Below are 20095 nucleotides of genomic sequence, written 5' to 3' on the forward strand. Positions count from 1 at the left end.
AAATAAAAATGCAACATAAATGATCCTAAAGCACTTTTTCTTCATAATTTATTATTTCACTGTTGGTTAAACTATTGCAGCTCATATATTGGGATGTCTTTACAATGTGTTTCAACTGAAGATTAAAAGTTTAAAGCTGGACTTACCTTGGACAGATACTTTTTAAAATAATTTTGGTTTTGCACATTAGAATGAATTTTAAATGAAACAACTCAGATGTAGCTTTAATTCAGTGGGTTGAGCAAAAAGATAAAAACTTTGAGAAACTAAAGCATTTTTTTAACGCAATACCTTCATTTCAGGGGAAGTAAAGTAATTGGACAAATTAAATAAGTGAAAATGAAATGTTTATTTCTAATATTTGATTGAAAACCCTTTGCTGGCAATGACAGCCTGAAGTCTTGAACTCATGGACATCACCACATGTTGGGTTTCCTCCTTTTTAATGCTCTGCCAGGCCTTTACTGCAGTGGCTTTCAGTTGCTGTTTGTTTGTGGGCCTTTCTGTCCAAAGTTTAGTCTTCAACAAGTGAAATGCATGCTCAGTTGGGTTAAGATCAGGTGACTGACTTGGCCATACTAGAATACAACCTCTTTGCTTTAATAAACTCCTAGGTTGCTTTGGCTGTATATATTGTGTCATTGTCCATCTGTATTATGAAACACTGTCCAATCTGACTGCATTTAGCTGGAATTGAGCAGACAGTATGTCTCTGAACACCTCCGAATTCATTCGGCTGCTTCTGTCCTGTGTCACATCATCAATAAACACTAGTGTCCCACTGCCACTGGCATACATGCACGCCCAAGCCATCACACTGCCTCCGCGGTTTTACAGATGATGTGGTATGCTTTGGATCACGAGCTGTTCCACGCCTTCTCCACACTGTTTTCTTACCTCATTCTGGTAGAGGTTGAAAGTTCAAAGACCGATCTAGCCTTTCTATTCTTGAGGCTTATGAGTGGCTTGCAGATTACAGTGAACCCTCTTTCTTTCTTTCTCAGGAAGTACCAAACTATAGATTTTGCCACCCCTATTATTGTAGCAATTTCTCAGATCATTTTTTTTCTGTTTTTGCAGCTTAAGGATAGCTTTCAGCTCCTTTGACTTCATGTTGTCTGTTCAAAGCAAAATGTTCCTGATGAAAGCCCGACACCTCAAATCAACTCCAGGTCTTTTATTTGCTTAATTGATAGTGATACAGTGAAGGAATTGCCCACAGCTGTCCATGAAATAGCCTTTGAATCAATTACCTTTTGGTCCCTTTAAAAAGAGGGCGACACATGTTAAGGAGCTGAAACTCCTAAAACCTTGATCTAATTTAAATGTGGATACAGTCAAAGGAAAGCTGACAGTCTACAAATTATGTCCATGTCCAATATATAACTATAATTGGAATAGATTTCAGTAAACTATGTTCAGTTAGGTCCAAATATATATGGACCTAAATGTAAATACTAACTGTGGCTCTAATTACTTCTAGTAATGTGAAAGGACAGAAAATTCCCCCGTTTCTGGTTCTTTTTTTGGTTGTTCCATTTTAATTTGGAGAATTGTATTCGTCTGTTGGTTTACTTCTGCCCTTTGCTCGATATTTCTGCTTTTTACATGCTGCCTGTGTTCAATTAGCCAATCAGTCTCTTCAGTATATACACAAACCACTGTTCACTTTACAGTTGCCAGAACTTGTACTTTACACAGCATAGCTTTCCAGGCATTTCCCAGATTGTATTCCCTTTTTCGTTTTCTTTTTTTAACTTTCAAAGGCTTCCCTGTGTTCCTGCTTGGCTTCTTCATCGCTTACTTTTACACCGTTTTTTTGGACTCTCTTTTGCCTCCCCCTTTGACTGTGTGTATGACCTTTGTCTGAAATCAAACTTTAGGGTTTTGGATTTTATCTCTGGCCGGCTCGCCACAAATGATTTAAAAGTTCTTACATACCTGGTACACATTTTAATTACAGGCTTCTGAAACTAAATTTCCAAAAAGCATATTGCTAAAGAAATATTAAAAAAAGCGCTCTGAGAGCACAAACTTTAACCAAGGCAGCTAAATCTCTGGGCAGCATTTACTTTTAAGGAAACTAATGTATTATGGATTCATTTTGTTTTCTTTGTTCTTTTCAAACTTAATTTAAAAAGTTTGTTGTGCATTAAAAATCAGATAAGGGCCGCATGATAGATGTTTACTTTGATTACACATACGTTATGTAGGAGTAGGTAATGGATAATATGCATTGATTTGTAAATAACTAGACATGAATAACATGAGCTTGTTATATAATATTACACTGCAGTATATTTCTGGAGTGAAAAATTGAGGTCAGAGGTCAGCTATAATGTGATATTTAGAATACCCATGTACCAGTATCATTTCCTAAATGTTGCCAATACAAAAGAAGGCAGCAGATTTTTAAAAGTATGAAAGTTTGACCTTATTTGACCTTGAAGAAGAGGTCAGAGGTCAAGAAACATAATTTTAAAAATCTCTATATGGCTTTATTATCACTTTGACCATCAGATCGATCTATGAACCTTGGAGGTCAGATATCAAATATTTTAAATCTGTATACATTACTATCTATGACAATACAGACCACACTGCAAGAATCAATGTTATTGAGGCTGTATGGCTTTTTGTCAATTCTGGCCAGTAAATCATGAAGTTGACCTTTAAGACCTTGGTGGATTCAGGCCAAATTTTAGTAGACTGTTAACAGGACCCCACCCCCACAAAGTTTCATCAGAATTCACTCAAAACTCTCAGCTATGGTGTTTACAGACAGAACGAATAACACACAGACACAAAAGCTACCAAAAACATATAAAAAAATAAAGTCGAAGAATAAACAAGCACACACAAACACGCTGCTCCTCTCAAGAATGGCCCCCATGTGTGAACACACACACACACACACACACACACACACACACAGAATGTTTGGCAAAGTCAAGCTCATCACTACAGGAAGCTCTCCTTCCTGTCCCGTCTTTGTTCTTGTTCATAAAGTTTGCTCCCGCGCTATCTTTCATTCATTCCCTCAAACACATGCACACACAGTGGCCTTCTTTTATTCATTCCTCCATTTGAACTTTTTATATGCACGCCCCATCCTGCTTCCTCTTTGCGCTGCTTCCATCTCTTTATGTGCTGCTTCGCAATTTAATTCGACTCCATTTTGAAGCGTACTGGCACAGAAATCCAACACTGCGCGCTCTGCTGCCAAAGCAAATATGAACTCTGTCTGTCTCTCGCTTCTCTCGCTCTCTCTTCATCTTAAACTTTCTCACTCACTGCCTCTGGCTGTGATCAAGCTAATGTAAATATGCGCTTAATTAATGCGATCCGGCCCTGTGTGAATAGGGATTGCACACGAACAAGTGAAGCTAAGGCAAATGTCTTTGTTCGCAAATGCACACTTTCTGTTTTATATTCATCTGAAGACCAAAATACTGAGAAACCTTCCACGGTTCCATCCATGGTTAGACAAACCATGCACACACCTCTTCTTGTAGTTCAGCATTCTTCTCAGTCATCAGCTTTATCGCTGCTTTAGCCTGGACCAGATTCGCCATCGCCTGTCGGTGTATCTCCTCCTCTTTTCTCCTCCTCTCCTCACATTGGGTTCTCCTCTTGTCCTCCCTGCTCCTCCACTCTTGCTGCAGTACCTCTTGCAGTTCCCGCAGTTTCATTTCACTCTTCTCCAACTGCAAAACAAGACATGTTTTAATCCATGAATAAAAAACAGTTACTTATAGTAAACAAAAGACTGTTTAAGCAGGACAGGAGGGTTTTGAGATGTGGGTCTGTTTAAATGATGCTGTCTGGCATTTTGTGGATTTCAAACGGACTCATTAAAATGTCTTTCAGGGATTATGGGGAAATCGAGGTGACATAAAAATGCAAAAGCTTCAAGCATTTCTGCTTCATATATTGGGGACAACATGTTTTCTTTGACCTCGTCTAGACTTTGTTCCAGAAGTGGGCAGGAAGGGAATTAGCAGTGACAGACACAGTAGGAGCTGAAGGGCTTGAGGGGGGAATTTAGCATTTTACTACACTGGGCATATTCACTGCTTGTCAAATTTGTGATCTTGACACTGGTTTGTGTATTGCTTTCTCTTTTATTGTTGTCTCCTACCATCAGCAGTTTAAATGTGGGCGGATATATATTTTTGGGTGTGGGAAGCCTGCTAACCCGCACGTCATCATCTACTGTTATCACATATCCAACATCTGGATTTAAAATCTGACACAGAAAATCAACAGAATCTTTCCTTTCCAACATTAACAGTCAGGTATCAAGCTTTATATGGAAAAATTGTTTTTTTTTTAATTAATTAAGAGGTGGATTTACACTTCCTCAGTGTGCCCTAGATATTCTGTAATACAGTTTAACATTGTACACTGTCTTCTTGGTCTAAAAACAACTCATCAACAATTCAGACAGACCTGGTTCCTACTTGTGATTGACTCACAGGGGCTGCAGCACACACTGTTGGATATGTTTGTGCCTATGTCCAATGCTACATAGAGGTTGGAATTGCATTTTTGATACTTTTTCTAAAATATGTGGACAAGCAGTACATCCATCTCCATAAATTTCACTGTTCGGCGTGGTACAGATGGTATTAATAGAGGGCCACCAGGAAGGAAAAAAAAGGGTGACGTAACACAACAGGTGAGTGTTCTGCAGTCAATCACCTATAACAACCATCACAAAAGTAAATCAACGTCAGAATGAAGAAAACTCATGTTTTCAAAGACTAACTGAGACTTGCATGAAAATGACATGCAAGCTGTGGCATGAACTGAAGCGAGCTATTCAATGAAGACGTCCTACAAGCTATTAAGGAACTGATACAGTCCCAATACAGAAATGGTTTAAGACTCTTTATTTTTACTCCTTATTGTTATGCAAGCCTCATAAACAGCTAGAGGAACTTCGACAAGTTCCCAAATTTAGTGGTTAATTTGCTTCTTTTTAGCCCACACTAGAAAAAAGTTACCACTATTTTGAAACATTAGTTTAGTCACATTGTTACTATAACTTGACTAGATTACGAATTAACTACTAATTAATGCTCAAATGTCTGCAAATATTTTCTTGAAATTAAGGCCATGTCAAAAAGAAAGTACACCATCTTTCTAAGGTTTTACATAAGCTATCAGGTCCTTAAAATGAGGTAAATTTAAATACAAAACCTCAGACAACAACACAACAACACATGATCTATTACACCACATCAGTATTTATTTACAAAAATAAGACAAAATTCAGAAGCACTGTGTGAAAAACGAAGTATACCCTTAATTCTTTTCATATGATTTACAGCCTGAGTCACACAGGCCTAGAGACCTTGGTAAACAAAAACCATATTCTCAGATTGTTTGTAAGTGTTTACCAGCAGTTGGTGTGAAATCAATTGCAAAAGCCTCATCCACAAAGGCCTAGAGATCAGTCAGTGATAAGCTGATGAGTGGTTGTTGGACGTTCCTGGCAGTCACTAGGTAAAATTGGTTGCAAAGAGGTAAATACCACTCCACTGAAAACATTCTTGCAATTACCAGCAGCTTACTGCACTCGCCCAAAGTTTGCGCGGGAGAGTGTCTGCTAATACTCGCCAACTACTGACCAAGCAGTCATTCACTTTCAAAGTAAAAGTTGTGCCTTAAATCTGCAAACAACAAATTTCAAAAGGCACACCAAGTTTCTCTGTTTCTGGTTTGTGTCACACTTCTTCAAGTTTAACTCTTGCTAGGGTAAGTAGTTGGCGTGTGTTTGCAGACAAGTCAGCAGATAATCTGCTAGTGACCAAAGCAGCTGCAAGGACGTTTTCACCACGTCAAAGTCAGCAACTTCCAACAACCACTTGCTGACTGGTTAGGGAATACACATTATTTCTCAGTGAATGGAGAGCCCCAGGGCTCACCAACCGGTTTTTAGGCTTGACTGACTGGGACCTAAGAGGGAAAGTAACAGCCAGGTGCCAATAATCAAATGCACTTGAACAGATGAACAACCATGGCCTGTTTGGAAGTATTGCCAGGAGAAAGCCTCTTCTCTCTAAAAAAGAGCATGGCACCACCGCTTACTTTTACAAAGTTCATCCAAACAAATCTCGAGACTTGAATGTCAACAATGTCCTTTGGACATATGAGAACAAAGTGGAGATGTTTGGCCATAATGCACAGCACCTCGTTTGGAGAAAAACAAACACAGAGCGAACATATCAGCACAAACACCTCATATCAACTATCAAGAAGAGTAGTGGAGACGTGACAACTTGTGCTTGTTTTGCAACCACAGGAACTGGTCCCCTGCAGTCTTAGTCAATCACAAACTCCTCTGTACACCAAAGTATTCTAGAGTCAAATGTTAGAGGAGCTAAAGTTTGGCTGAAACTGGGTCATAAACAGGACAACGATCCCATGGACAGCAGCAACTCTACAACAGGATGACTGAAAAAGAAAATAATCAAAGTGTTGCAATGGCCCAGTCAAAGTCCAGGCCTCAGCCTGACTGAAATGCTGGTGCGGGACCTTAAGAGAGCTGTGCATAAACAAATGCCAGCAAACCTCAAAGAACTGAAAAGAAGACTGGGCCAAAATTCCTCCACAATGACGTGAGACACTGATGAAGTCATACAGATTACTTCAAGTTATTATTGCTAAAATTTGTTCTACAAGCTACCAAGTCCTGTGAAAACTTGAATTTCACGCATAGTGAGTACTAAATTCCCTACTTTGAAAAGAGTTACTACTCACAAAGAACTCAGGAAGAACTTTACCCAGAAACTGAAAGTTTTACAAAAAGCTGGTGCAAGCAGATCCTGGTCTTACATTTCTAGAGGCCACAAAGTCGCAGAGAGAAAACAAACAAAGACAGACACACAGGGAAGTAAAATGGCCAAAAGAGAAAGGAAAAAGTTGACAGATGGCAAATTACAAAAGAGAACACAAGAACGATGGATGTACTCGGCAAAGCACATGCTCTGTCCTCTTATCTGCAACTTCAGAATAATCTGTCTGCGTGCCATCTGTTCTGATTTCTTTCTCATAATACAGTGAATGAAAGATGAGATATAAAGGGGGGCAAAATTGAAAAGGACAACCACAAAAGCTTGATATTGTGAACAAAGGCTTTAAGAACTGCATGCATTTTGCTCCTATTTATGTAATGGAATTTGATGTGTACAACGCTCATGTTCACCTAACACCTATGCACCTTCTGCTGAAGCTGGGACCTGTCTTGCTGACACTGTAGAAGCATGAACTGGCTCTTCTCCCTGTCCACTGTCAGCTCTAGGTCCATCTCCCGGCGAAGCTTCTCCATCTGCTCCCTCAGGTGCAATGAACTCTGGGATCTTTGCTCTTCTAGGGCAGCAGTCAGCTACAGAATTAAAGCCAAACACACACACAAAAAACATTTACACAAGACCAGCCTACATATGTTTATTCTTGCATACAATAATGACAACAGCACTGCACTTGCACAAGAGCAAAGCTAATTAAAACAGAAAGAGACTTTGTCATTGAGACAAAGAACATCCTCAGGCCGGTCTCTGATTCAGACCAAGTGTGGCGTTCTTCATCATATAAACAGGAAGGAGGAACGTCACGCAAGGCTTTGTCAGCTTTGTCAGTGCAAAAAAAAAAAAAGAAAGAAAAAGCTCGAGACACACAGAAAATAATAAAAGTGGTGTTATCAAACAGCTGGGTAAAAAATATTTATACAACATCAAGATGTCTGGCCAGCAAACCCCACACAAAGTTGTGTTTAATTCCTCTGTGGTTTCCCTTGATTCTTATTTGCCTCTTTACTACTAAATTTCTAATATCTTATAAAACACTTTGACAAACGCTGTATTGTTCCATGCTGTGTTGCAGTTCAGTGGTGATGCAAGCTCAAAACAGAAACAATGTCCTAACTCCTTTCACACTATGTGAGAGGAACGCTTTGTTACAGTGTTACAATGATAGCAGTGTGACTGGCCTTGTCACAATGCTGTTGCAGTCCAAAAAAGAACTGTTGGGACATAAAACACCAGCTTTGAGAGCGGGGGCCAAAGTTGCATGCGACATATTTTTAGCCCGGCTTGGCCAAGGCCACCTTGTTTTCTTTCCACCAGCAAAGAGATCAGACAAAGTGTGCACCAGCGCCAGGGACTGGGACCATTGTGATTTTGTATGTGTTTATCTGGTGCATGTGTCTGTGTGCATTTTTGCCTTCAAGTGCAAGAAAAATAGTGGCTGTGGGTGTCAGAGAGAAAAAAAAGGGCAGATTGGCGTGTGAAAATGTGTGTATTTGACCTTGTGCGTGCATGCATATTATGGTTTTGGTTTGTTGAACTGTATGAGAGACTAAGATTGCGTGTGTTGGATGAAATGAGAAAACACCACTTCCTCTTTGCTGGCTGAATGTACGTGTGAAGAGCATGGATGGTTTGTATGTGTATATCCTTTTGTGAGCGAGTGTATGTATGTGTGTGTGTATGTACACAGCTGTCGTTTGTATTTAAAAAGCGCACCATAGTGGCCGCTTCCTTTTCATGGGTATAAATTCATGTGAAATCAGGAAGCCAAGAATGAACAATAACCCGTATGGATGTGTGTGTTTGTGTGTCTTTGTAAGTATTTTAGTCCAAATAAAGTATGTGTCAATGTCTTCACATCTATGTGTATTTGTGGTGTGTGTGTTCCAGTGTTATATTTGTGCCCGGCACTTGTTGAGGCTTAGGAGTACAATGCCTAAAGCAATTCTGTAATTATTTTAAATTACTAATTTTAAATTGACAGCCTAGATACAGCTGGTGGTTTGTACACCACAGTAGATTAAAGTCAAATAATCTATATATGATTGAAGTGGAGGCTTTTAGCTTTAATTCTAGGGGTTTGGGAATTTGCATTAAGACTTTATTAATTTATTAAGACATTTTTATACACAGCCCCCCATGTTCAAGGGTTCAAAATTAATTAGACAAAGTAATATAGTTTTAAATATAGGGATTGTTTTTAATACTTGGAAGGTTAATCTTTGGCCAGTCAATGACTGTGTCCTGATGTCCTGATGTCAGGACTGTACTGCAGCCACGCCGAGTAACTTACAAGCCACGCTTGATGGGTTAAGATCAGAAACCATTTCCTTATGTTGAGAAACTCGTGGGTTGTTTTCACAGTATGCTTTGAGTCATCATATTACTTGTACTGTGAAGCACTGTCTGTCAGTTTTGCAGCATTTGGTTGAATCTGAGTGGAGAGTATGGCCCTGTATACTTCAGAAATTATTTTATTAGCACTCGCATTATCAATAAACACTAGTGACCCAGTTCCACTGGCAGGGGCACATAACATGACTCCATCATGTTTGACAGATGATACGATGTTTTTCTTCTTCTCCATTCTTTGCTGTCCGACCTCATCTTGGTTTCATCGGTACAAAGAATGTTTTCCAGAGCTGTGCAGGCTCTTTCAGATGTTTTCTAGTAAAGTCTAATCTGGCCCTTTTGCTCTTAAGTCTAACCAGTGGTTTGCACCTTGCTGTAAACTCGCTGTATTTTCATTCACAGGGTGTCTCTCGATTGTAGACGGTGGCAATGACACTACTACCTCTTTTAGGTGTGTTCTTGATTTGGTTTGCAGCTGTTTTTCTTAATAACGGAAATAATTCTGTCATCATGCACTTTAGTCATCTTCTGTGGTCTTTCTGGCCTTCTTGATGTTGCTGAGCTGCTCAGTGCATTAATTCATTTTAAGAATGAACCAGATTGTTGATTTAGTCCCTTGTAAAGCTTTTTCTCTCTCTGACAGGGTTAGCTGAAAAGCTATTAAAAAATGTAACACTTTGAGTCAAGTATAGATATTATACCTGCTTTATTTTTCATAAAATAACCAGGGAACAGGCCTCACCTTGCCTTGAAACTGCTTACCAGTCAATTGCCAATTGTCTATCTTGAGTGGTTTTCTGAATAAACACCTTTTCAACATGCTCTGTAATGACTGAACAAGGCTCTTCAAAGGCAACCTGCAACTTTACAAGCTTTTTGGTTTCACCGCAGGCCTTTGCTGTAAGATCGGTTAATCAATACATAACAACAACGCTGATTTCTTCCTGCCGAGCCTACGTGAAAACTATTTTTGTCTAGTAATTTTCTGCTGTTAGTCAGCCTAGCGAAAACAGATTGTCCGTGCACTCTCCGTTCAGCTTCTTAACAGATGTGCCTCTGACAGACAGACAGATGGCTCTAACGAGAGAAATGGCTGACGGGAGGGCGGAGTCTTTATGGACTGAACAGAGAGAACACTTCAGCAGCATTATAAATCGCTTTTAATATAACTTTAGAGTAAGGCAACCTGTTTAGTCAGTTCTGTCATACTGTTTCTCTCTGATTGCTGCAAGCAGATTTCTTCAAGACTAAGATTTCTGTGATGCGATTTCTGGGGTTAAATGTGTTTAAAGGGTGTAGAAGACCTGAGGTAGTGATGGAGATGTGTATACGTCAAGTCAAACATGCTTCTTTGCTTGTGATGGCTCTCGAGCAAAGTTGCAGTGGTATTAACTGTGCATCCGTATTTTCTCATATAAACATTAATCAGCATAAGCAAAAAAGAAAGAAACGAGACAGAAAGCAGCTTAATTTCCTTCTTTTTTCTGGTGAAATGCCCTCTTTGTTGTGACACACAGCTAAACCTCAGTGACTTTTGCCGCCAGACAGGCAGACAGTGCACTGTTTGACTAATAAAAGGCAGATTGGTTTTGTGTGCGTGCGTGTTTGTGTGTTCAATTTATCTGGTGTTAAACAGACTGGTGGTCCTGGTGTCTCGTAATGTTGTCCACATTGTGTGAGTCAGGATTCTCCCTATTAGACTCCTCTGAACTGTGACAACAGCTTGGACGCTCTCCTAAACGTCTGTTTACTTCAGCACTCGGGAACTGAATGTCTGACATCGGTAAACTGATGCACTCATTTCATCATACAAAATTAATACAATGCATTGCACAAATTACACCGCTAGTCATCCGCTGCTGACAATGCGTCTAGGATGGTGTTTATTTTACAGGACTGGTATTAATCTTTCTTCCACATAATTCAGCTGCACCGTGTTCATGTAAATGCTTGACCACGTCAAAATGATCTTAAGATGCCAGGCTGCTCAGGGCGCTGTGCAGTGCAAGCATTTGAAAGGAGACAAATGGGGCATTTTTGGAAAATAAATGGTGGAATAAATAAAAATCTGCTTAAAAAAACCCCAAAAACTGGATGACTACACAAACTGGCTTAGTGCATACCTGCTGAACATATTCTTTATTGCTGTGTATCAGTATTTAAAGGATTATTGTTCATACTGATAAAGACTTACCTTTGTGGCCAGCTGCTGAGTGAAGTCTTCCTTCATCATATTCAGGGCTCTGCCATGAGATTCTAGCATAACATCCCTGCAAACACGCACAGTTCACTCATTAAAAATATCCTGCCTTGCAATAAAAACGATCTACTGCACATGTGATACAATTTTTCTCCCTTTTATGTAAATAGGGCAACATTAAACAAGCATCCACTGTGGGGGAGACAACATATCATCAGTTCAACTGCAACATCTGAAGCCCTAGGACAAGATAACTTCCTTCCTTACTCGATACAGCAGAAATAGCAGCCATCTGTTTGTAAAACCAGACTGTAGTGACAAAAATTTGACCAACTGTCTGAGACCAAATAATGCACTCACAGTCCCTGGCTGCTTTTGACTTTAACAAAGACTCCCCCCGCTCACTGTGTAAATGAAAAAACAAAATACACACATAAACCATCTACAGCCCACATACCACAGACATGCTACAGACATAAAAGCTCAAAAACTGTGTGTGTGAAGTCTAAGAAAGAAAGAAAGAAAGAAAGTGTGGGAGATAAAGCGGAGACAGCTAGAAAGGGTAAACCTCATTGATTTGTTGATCTTGTGTCCAAATATTATATGTCACTTCAGCAGCTGGTCTGCCTGATAAGATGTGAAGGAGCATAAATTCAAGGCCACAGTGAGACAAGCTGAGCTTTTTTTTTGCCTTCTTTTTTTTTCTTGCAAATGTTTATACAGAGTAATTTGTAGAAAAGGCTCTCTGAGAGAACCTGGGGCAACATTAAGGCTTAGAAACTAATACCAAACAAAAAGCAGTGATCCTGTAGACACATATGAATATTGAATTGTCATGAACTAGCTGTGTGCAGGAAGGTGAGAACCCAAATGCAAAACTCACAGGAGCGGAACGTGAACTCAAAAACACAGCTTTATTGCTGGGAAAAAAGGCAAAACGGTACAAAACTAAACAGGGAAAATACATAACTAATCACACGGGGAGGCACACAAGGAAACACAGCCAAGAGGGAGGATGCGACAAAGGACTGAGGGAGACGCGGACATAAACATACAGAAAGATAATGCGGGACGTGGGAGCACACAAGGAACGCAGCTGACATGAATAATCATAACTAGACGGGGCAGGACCAAACACAACACGACCTACACTGATGGGAGACTATCAAAGTAAAACAGGAAGTACACTGAGATGCAGGCTGGAGGGGGAGAGAGAACACGGAGGAGCAGGAGGGAGACACAGACATGACGGGCTGGGGAAACATGGAATAAAACACGAGGGGAAACGAGGCACAAGAACTCACAGATACACAGAGGGAGACACGAGGGGAAATCTAATAAACCATACTGACCGGAATAACCTAGGAACCATAGAGAACTCAAAAATAACACAGAATGATCAAAAATGCACGAAAATTCAAAACACTGGTCAAAATGGCATAAAACATAAATCATATCAATAACATCAAGCATGCTGCCGCACATTCACACACACTCAAACACACACACACACACACACACAAAGTGGCATGAGAACTCATGCATGCGTAACAAAGATTAACAAAGTGTCTCATGCATGTAAGCGGCATCATCGGGCAAAGAAAAGTCTTGTACGATGGCTGTGTGTAGAAGCACGCACACAGATGACTCTGTGCATATCTGATTGTGGAGTAGACGAACTACAGTATAATAATAAAGAGCAACAGCTATATTCCATCTCTTTCTGCTCGGGCCAGACACAATATTATTCACTCCACTGGGTCTGGCTAATCGCATCAGCCTACTCACCACACACACACACACACACACACACACACACACACACACACACACACACACACACACACACACACACAATGAAGCATAAAAATAGATGCAGACTCTTGGGTGTGTGTGTGTGTGTGTGTGTGTGTGTGTGTGTGTGTGTGTGTGTGTGTGTGTGTGTGTGTGTAGGGGATTTCATTCTGCTGTGATGGGCCATTGGAGTGTAATCACCAAACAGCACAACTGAATTCTGTATATCAATAAATCACGTTCAGTTCCTTCTAATGATTTCTCCTTATTGAACTGAACTGCGTAAAGTCACAAATGTTAAGAATACGATATATGATATTTGTAATCCACATACAACACCCACTGAAGCACTTTAATTCCTAAGAAGAACCCAGAGCTCAACAGCCTCTTGGTTTGGGTCAATAATTACATAAATGTAATCATATAAATCTTCGATCAATAGTTGTGCCTGTTTGAGTGTGAAGAACAAGAAAGCCTTTGTTGTCGAAGCAATGGTGAGAGCTAATTACAGTCAGGTCCATTATTTGTTGGACAAAAACAGAGTTTTGCTGTTTTGCCTCTGTACACCACCACAGTGGATATTAAATCAAACAATAAGGAGTGTGGCTGAAGTGCGGTTTACAAAAATGCTCAGAGTGTTTAGGAATTACAGTCATCTTTTATACACAGTGCCCCACTGTCAAAGGGTCAAAGGTAACTGGACATCTGACAGTTTCATGGCCTTGGTATTTCATGATGAATGATGCAGATAAAATATCTTTAGATAATTCAAAGTGTTGAATTAGTATTTTAGAGCATTTCACCGAGAACCAAAGAGATGTCAGTGCAAGTGAGGGAGGCTATCATTAGGCTGAAAAAACAAAATAAACCTGTCAGACAGAAACTTTAGGAAAAAACAACAATCAGGTTCATTTTTTAAAAAGAATGAATTCTCTGAGCAGCTCAGCATCACCAAAAGGCCTAAAAGACCAGAAGACTAAAGTGGATGATGACAAAATTATTTCCATGACTAAGAAAAACAACTTCACAACTTCTAGCAAAGTCAATACGATGCACAAGGAGGCAGGAATGTCACTGTCAGAGTTTACAGGAAAGAGAAATTTACAAGTACAAACCACTGATTACACTCAATAACAAAAAAGTCAGATTAGACTTTACTAAACATCTAAAAGAGTCTGAACCGGGTCACCAGTGTTTATTGGTGATATGAGTGCTGATAGAAAGAGCAGAAGAAAGTGTGAAGTGTACAGGGCTGTACTCTCTGCTCAGGTTCAGCCAAATGCTGCAAAACTGACTGGGCAGCACTTCACGGTATAAATGAATAATGACTCAAATCATGCTGCAAAAGCAACCCAAGAGTTTCTCAAGGCAAAGACAGGCCAATGGCCAAGTCAGTCACCTGATCTCCCCTCAATAAAGAAGCTTTTCAGTTATTAAATACAAAACTGAATTAAGAGAGCAGCCACTGAAGGTTGCTGCAGTAAAAGTCTAGAAGAGCATCTCAAGGTAGGAAACACAGCATTTGGTGATGAAAATTGGTCCTAGAATTCAATTATTTTTAAGCCTCTGCATGAAAAATGAAAGGACTGTGCATAAAAATGCTAAAGGTCAGCATTCAGTCACATCTTAATTGAACAGAGAGAAAAACTGTGTGTTTGTCCAATAAATTAGGAACCCAAGTGCAGATTAAGTTATATTTGGTCGTTTCAGCGTCGCTGCAGCGCTCTGGGCAGCACTGACAAGGTGGTCATATTTCAAACAGCTTAAATATCGTTAATCTAATCAAAGCATATTCCTGGAGTCAGTTTAAATGTTCGCTGACTGATAACTGACTGAGAAGCAAGGATTGGTGTCATTTGTCCATGGTGCTCACATGCAACTGTTTAGAGAAGTACATTTCATTGCATACTCAGTATATTGAGAAAAGGACTTTTTTTTTTGCCTGTTCTGAGTATGTGTGTTTTCTAAAGCACAGAGCCTGCAGATGTTTTTCAGTTCAGCTGGTGAAGAAGAAGAACCCTCCAAGTGAGGATCTGACAGTTTCATGAAGCTGAAGACTTAATATGTAAGAAACTGCTGATGCATACAATATTTGTGTATGTCTTTATGTGAGTGTTTTCAGCAGCGTGTGCATGTGTTTCACTGTCAGATATAATTCCCCTCTGATTATCAAATAAGTAGACCCCCGCAGCTATGCAGTGTATCAGACATTTTAAATTTGCAGTGAGTGCGTGCGTGTGTGTGTGTGTGTGTGTGTGTTGGCATGTGTGACCCCCTTCGAAGCGTGAGCGTGCAAGTTCAGCCCTCAGAAGGAGGTCTGGGGGGATTACAGGGAGGAATGATGGGAAAATCCGGGAACACTCTCTCATTCACTCACACGCCAGGCTGCTTTTAAGGACAGGCAAATGTGTTTTTGTGCAGAGTGTATGTGTGTGTGTGTGTGTGTGTGTGTGTGTGTGTGTGTGTGTGTGTGTGTGTGTGCGTGTGTGTGTGAGCGGCTGTGTGCAGTGGGTGCTGCCTCATCAAAAGGCACACTCTATTTGCCTACTTCTGCTGATAAAATCTGTGTGCACACACAGACAAAGAAATTGAACTGTCCGCACATCACAAAGGCAATTTCCACCTTTTTTTTCCTTTTTTTTGCGTGCTTGTGAATAAACAAAGTGGATCAACAGCTAACACAGATCTCTGCTGACATAATACATCCTCAGGGACACCACTCTCCACCTGGAAAGATGATGAAGATTTCAAAGGCGAGAATCTTCCCACACTCACACACACTTTCAAAGCTTTCAAGCTTTCAAAGCACAAATGGGCTGCCTTGTAAAGAAAAATTTGACATAAATTTACAGCAATAGCAATTTATGAACTGTTAATAAAAAAAAAGGAGGGAGAGCCATAATAAATGTCAAAAACCAGACAAGGATGATATAATACTTTCCACCCAAGAAAACAGTTCGAAGATCAAGAGTACACCAAGAGACGAGCTTAAAAAAAAAAAAACGACAGCGAGAGAGAAGGGTAAACACAGATGAAGGCGATATCTTAGATGTGTGGTTGAAATAAATCTCCTCTATTCTTTTATTAGCCTATATAAAAAAAAGCCAGAGGCGTTAAAACCGCTTCTCTGTGGGGCTAGAAAGAGTTTGCTCTCGAGTTCATATTTGTCACGAAAACTCTGCAGCTTGAAACCACTTGAAACAAGCCCTCACCCATTTATGGATGAGGAAGCACACGGATACTCCTGACCTCTCTTGACTTTTAAATCTTTCACTCTGAACCCGCTTTCTGCCACTTTTTCTTTCCTCCTTCTCCCTCCACTTTCCCTCTCCGCTCCGTCTCTCTGTTTTAAACTTTGTGTCAGTTAGACTGAATCAAGGGCACGCTGTCAAGTTTCGTGTGTGTGTGAGTGTATGAGTGAGTGTGTAGATTGTGTGCGGCCCCTGTGACCCATGCTGTGTGCATGCGAAAGCCAGACAGTGTGTGAAGTAACCACCGAAACCACAGTCACGGTCTCCATCCCTCCTCCCTGAAACACTCCTAGCCTCCTACCTCCCTCTCTCTTTCACTCTCCTTTCCTACTTTCTATCCTCACTTTCTCCATAATTTGTTCTCTTTTTTCCTGCCTCCTTCTGCTCTCTTCACCGTCCCTCTGTACTGACCTTCTTGTCCATCCCTGCAATTTCACCACCCCCTCAATCTTACTCTGGCCTGGGGAAAATTTTGCCTGCCGGCTGCTAAGATTGCCCTTTCACTGTCACTTCACAACTGCTTTTCATCGGCAGCTATTTAAAGAGCTGCCGTTCCGAGTTAACGTAGAGATAATGGGGGTGAATTATCCTTGCTGCTGCGACTGAGTAGTAGCAGTAATTTGGCTGTCTTTATTACACAGCTGCCACTTTTACTTTCAATCTCGTTTTTTAGTCCTTTTTCACATATGCTCACTAAATGGCTTTGCATATACCATAAAGCATAAATAAAGTGCCTATAGTTCCTCTACTGTACTACTACATGTAGTGTAGGCTGCTCTGAGCGGTCAGTAGGAATAGAAAAGTGATATATATTAAAGATGATTTGAATCCTTACAAGCAGACAAAGGATTATTACATAGTAAACTAGCAAGCACAGCCTGTGGCTCAGATGGTACAGCAGGCTATCTACCAATCAGATGGTCAATCTCTCCTTGGGCCAGAGTGAACCTCGAGTTGCTTTCGAGGCATCCATGTGAATGTTAGATAAAATAAATGAGTTGGATAGATGGATACATGTGTGTTTGGGTGAATGATACTTGCTCTAAAGAGGACGCTGAGTACAGAACTATGACGAGTGTTTCTGCTCAAATCAGGCAATAAAAGTGCTGGAAGGGGGATAATGTGCAGCACATACTGTAGAGAGGAATGTGTGCCTGTGGGTGTGCGTCAACAGGGGATAAAGCTGGACCCAGGTAGCGCTCTAAGTGGAAGCACAGAAGGAGTGGTGATAAGACAGATGCTGCAGATGTGTAGCAAAAGTCTGTAATGTGAAAAGGGTGAGAAAGACCAGAGAACTGCGTGTCCTTTCATGGGTCGCTGGAGGTCGGTGGAGGTGGTTAAGTTGTCTGCAGCAAGAAAAAAATAAAGGGCTTTTGTTTCACGACATTTCACCAGCAGCCACAGAGAGGGTGATATCATTTTCACCTTGTGAATCTGTGTCTGTGTGAGTCATGAAACTTTATAGGTGTGAAGATGAAAAATGCTACAGTATACCACCCGAGCTATGGGGCCCCATGTCTCCTTCCCACGGCACACCCCTGTCCCACAATTGTCTTACTTTTTTGTGTATCTGTAACTCCTAAAATTGGTTGCTTTTTCTCCACACTGTGTCTCTGTTACAAACTCTGATAAGATTGAATTACTGCTGTTTGTTTCACTGGCAGCACTTTTATAGATCAAAGTTAGCACCTATGCTGCAAAATGATGAACTACAGAATAGAATAGAATACAATAGAATAGAACAGAAGTCACAGTCATCACCTTTCTTTCTTCAGCTCTCTTGTTTCCTGCTCTGTATTCTCCAGAGCTCTCCTTAGTTGTGTCACTTCCTCTGCAGCTGCAAAGTACTTCCAGTTCATCTGCTCCTCTCTCTGACTGCGAGACAACAGCTGCTTCTGCATGGCATCACATCTCTGTTGGCATGACAACAACCTCTCATGTTTCTCCTCCAGCTCCACCTGTAACCTATGAAAAAGACACATAAGATGAGCGTGCACACATGGCAAGGTTTGCTTTTCAGCTCTGTACTGACAGGTCAACCGGTCTGTGTAAGCACCAAGGACAGTCTGTTAGATAAGAGAGAAGCCGTTCATTCTCCAACCTTATCAGACTTCCAAAAGTCAGGAATCCAGCAGGTGAGAAAAAAGAGGGACTTTTAAAGTTCATTGGGCCTCATTTACTAACAGTGTGTATACACAAATCTATGATTTATCAATATTTTTGGCCATGAATTTGTTCGTACTTTAGGAACAAATTTATAAGTTACCTGACGGTGCGTACGAACAAATACCAGCGGCTGGAATTTAAACACAAGTCTAAGCCTACTACTACTACTGCTACTAATAACAACAATAATCAATATAATTATTATTATTGCCTTTTGGACATTATATACAGCTGTCTAAAACACTGTGTTCATGACTACAAAAGCAGGCATGTAAAGAAAATAAATACTACAGCTGAGGGAAAGCATAGCCACGCTATGGAGGAAGCTCATTTGCGCCACTTGTATCCACGATCCCATTCTTTTGGCTCGTGACCATGGGTGAAGGTGGGGACGTAGATCGACGAGCTTCATGTTTACACTCAGCTCTGTCTTCAGCTCAATAGACTGGTGCAATGCCCACATAACTGCAAACGTACATATTCCATTACCTCTTATCATATCTTAAATGTTATTATCTTCCATTAAAAAGGACTTCAATCATTGCCAGATGTCATCACTCAGAGTCTAATTTCTTGGCACTGTGCTATGGGTGCTGGAGAGTCAGGTTTTTTTTTCAATTTCATATGAGGAGTTTCTATTCGGGGCTGATAGATCACGTCTTCCTTGTCCTTTGTGCAGGGTAAGAACGTTTCCATGCACCAATTAGAAAATGATGCTCAAAGTTTTTATGTTTCCTAAAAGTTTGTCCCGAGCAGTGTTGGTCAAGTTACTTGAAAATAGTAATTAGTTACTAATTACTGATTACTTCTCCAAGAAAGTAATCCAGTTACTCTTTATAAAGAGTATAAAGAGTAACTGGTCTCTTTATAAAACTTGTTTTATTAGTTTTAATCTTTTAACTTTATGCACATTGCATCAAGCAAAAATTCAATTATATGCAACATTCTCTGACTGGAGGAAATTTGTTTACCATTTAAACCTATTTTCTGCATACTCCAGCATATAAAATAAAATACTTTTTTGTGTTTACACTCGCTCTTTCAAATAGATGCAAGTAAAACACAGCAAAAAATAAATAAAATCAAAGATTCAACAGCACTAAGTCCTGTCGCTGTTAAATCTATCTTCACCTGTTTAGCAGGAGCGGTCATGTCAGTGAGGGAATCCGGGTGTCTCTCTGTGAATTTCACATTCCCGTAGCAGCGTGCTCGGTGCTCGCTCAGATTTGAAGTTAAATTTTTCGCTGTAAAAAGAAGTTTTCTTCCCGCACACAGTTAAAAAGCAGACACTAATGCTTTTGTCACCTTTCACAGAATCAAACTCAGAGTAATGTCAGTACTTTCACGCTTTAAGCACTGCATGGCCGTTCTCTCTCCCACACTCCAGATTATCCATTGTTGTTCTACACACGTCTGTTGCTGCCACGGACGTCGCACGCTCGTACGTCATTGTCATGAGACATTCTCACAAACAAAATCACGGTTTAGCAACGCAGTAACGCAGCATGCTTACGGGA

General features: G+C 40.4%; 1 protein-coding gene across 1 annotated transcript in view; it reads right to left on the reverse strand.

The window, feature by feature from the left end:
• The window catches only part of lekr1 (Leucine-, glutamate- and lysine-rich protein 1), a 95402-nt gene that overhangs the window by 6512 nt on the left and 68795 nt on the right, over nucleotides 1-20095 (reverse strand). Inside the window, exons 8-11 of the mRNA XM_063493441.1 lie at nucleotides 18174-18377; nucleotides 11362-11437; nucleotides 7229-7393; nucleotides 3504-3707 (exon numbers count right to left, since the gene is read on the reverse strand). Coding sequence (XP_063349511.1) covers nucleotides 3504-3707; nucleotides 7229-7393; nucleotides 11362-11437; nucleotides 18174-18377 — 649 coding nt within the window. The remainder of the gene's footprint in view (nucleotides 1-3503; nucleotides 3708-7228; nucleotides 7394-11361; nucleotides 11438-18173; nucleotides 18378-20095) is intronic.

The sequence above is a fragment of the Pelmatolapia mariae genome, linkage group LG14, assembly GCF_036321145.2.
Source record: "Pelmatolapia mariae isolate MD_Pm_ZW linkage group LG14, Pm_UMD_F_2, whole genome shotgun sequence".
Classification (NCBI taxonomy): domain Eukaryota; kingdom Metazoa; phylum Chordata; class Actinopteri; order Cichliformes; family Cichlidae; genus Pelmatolapia; species Pelmatolapia mariae.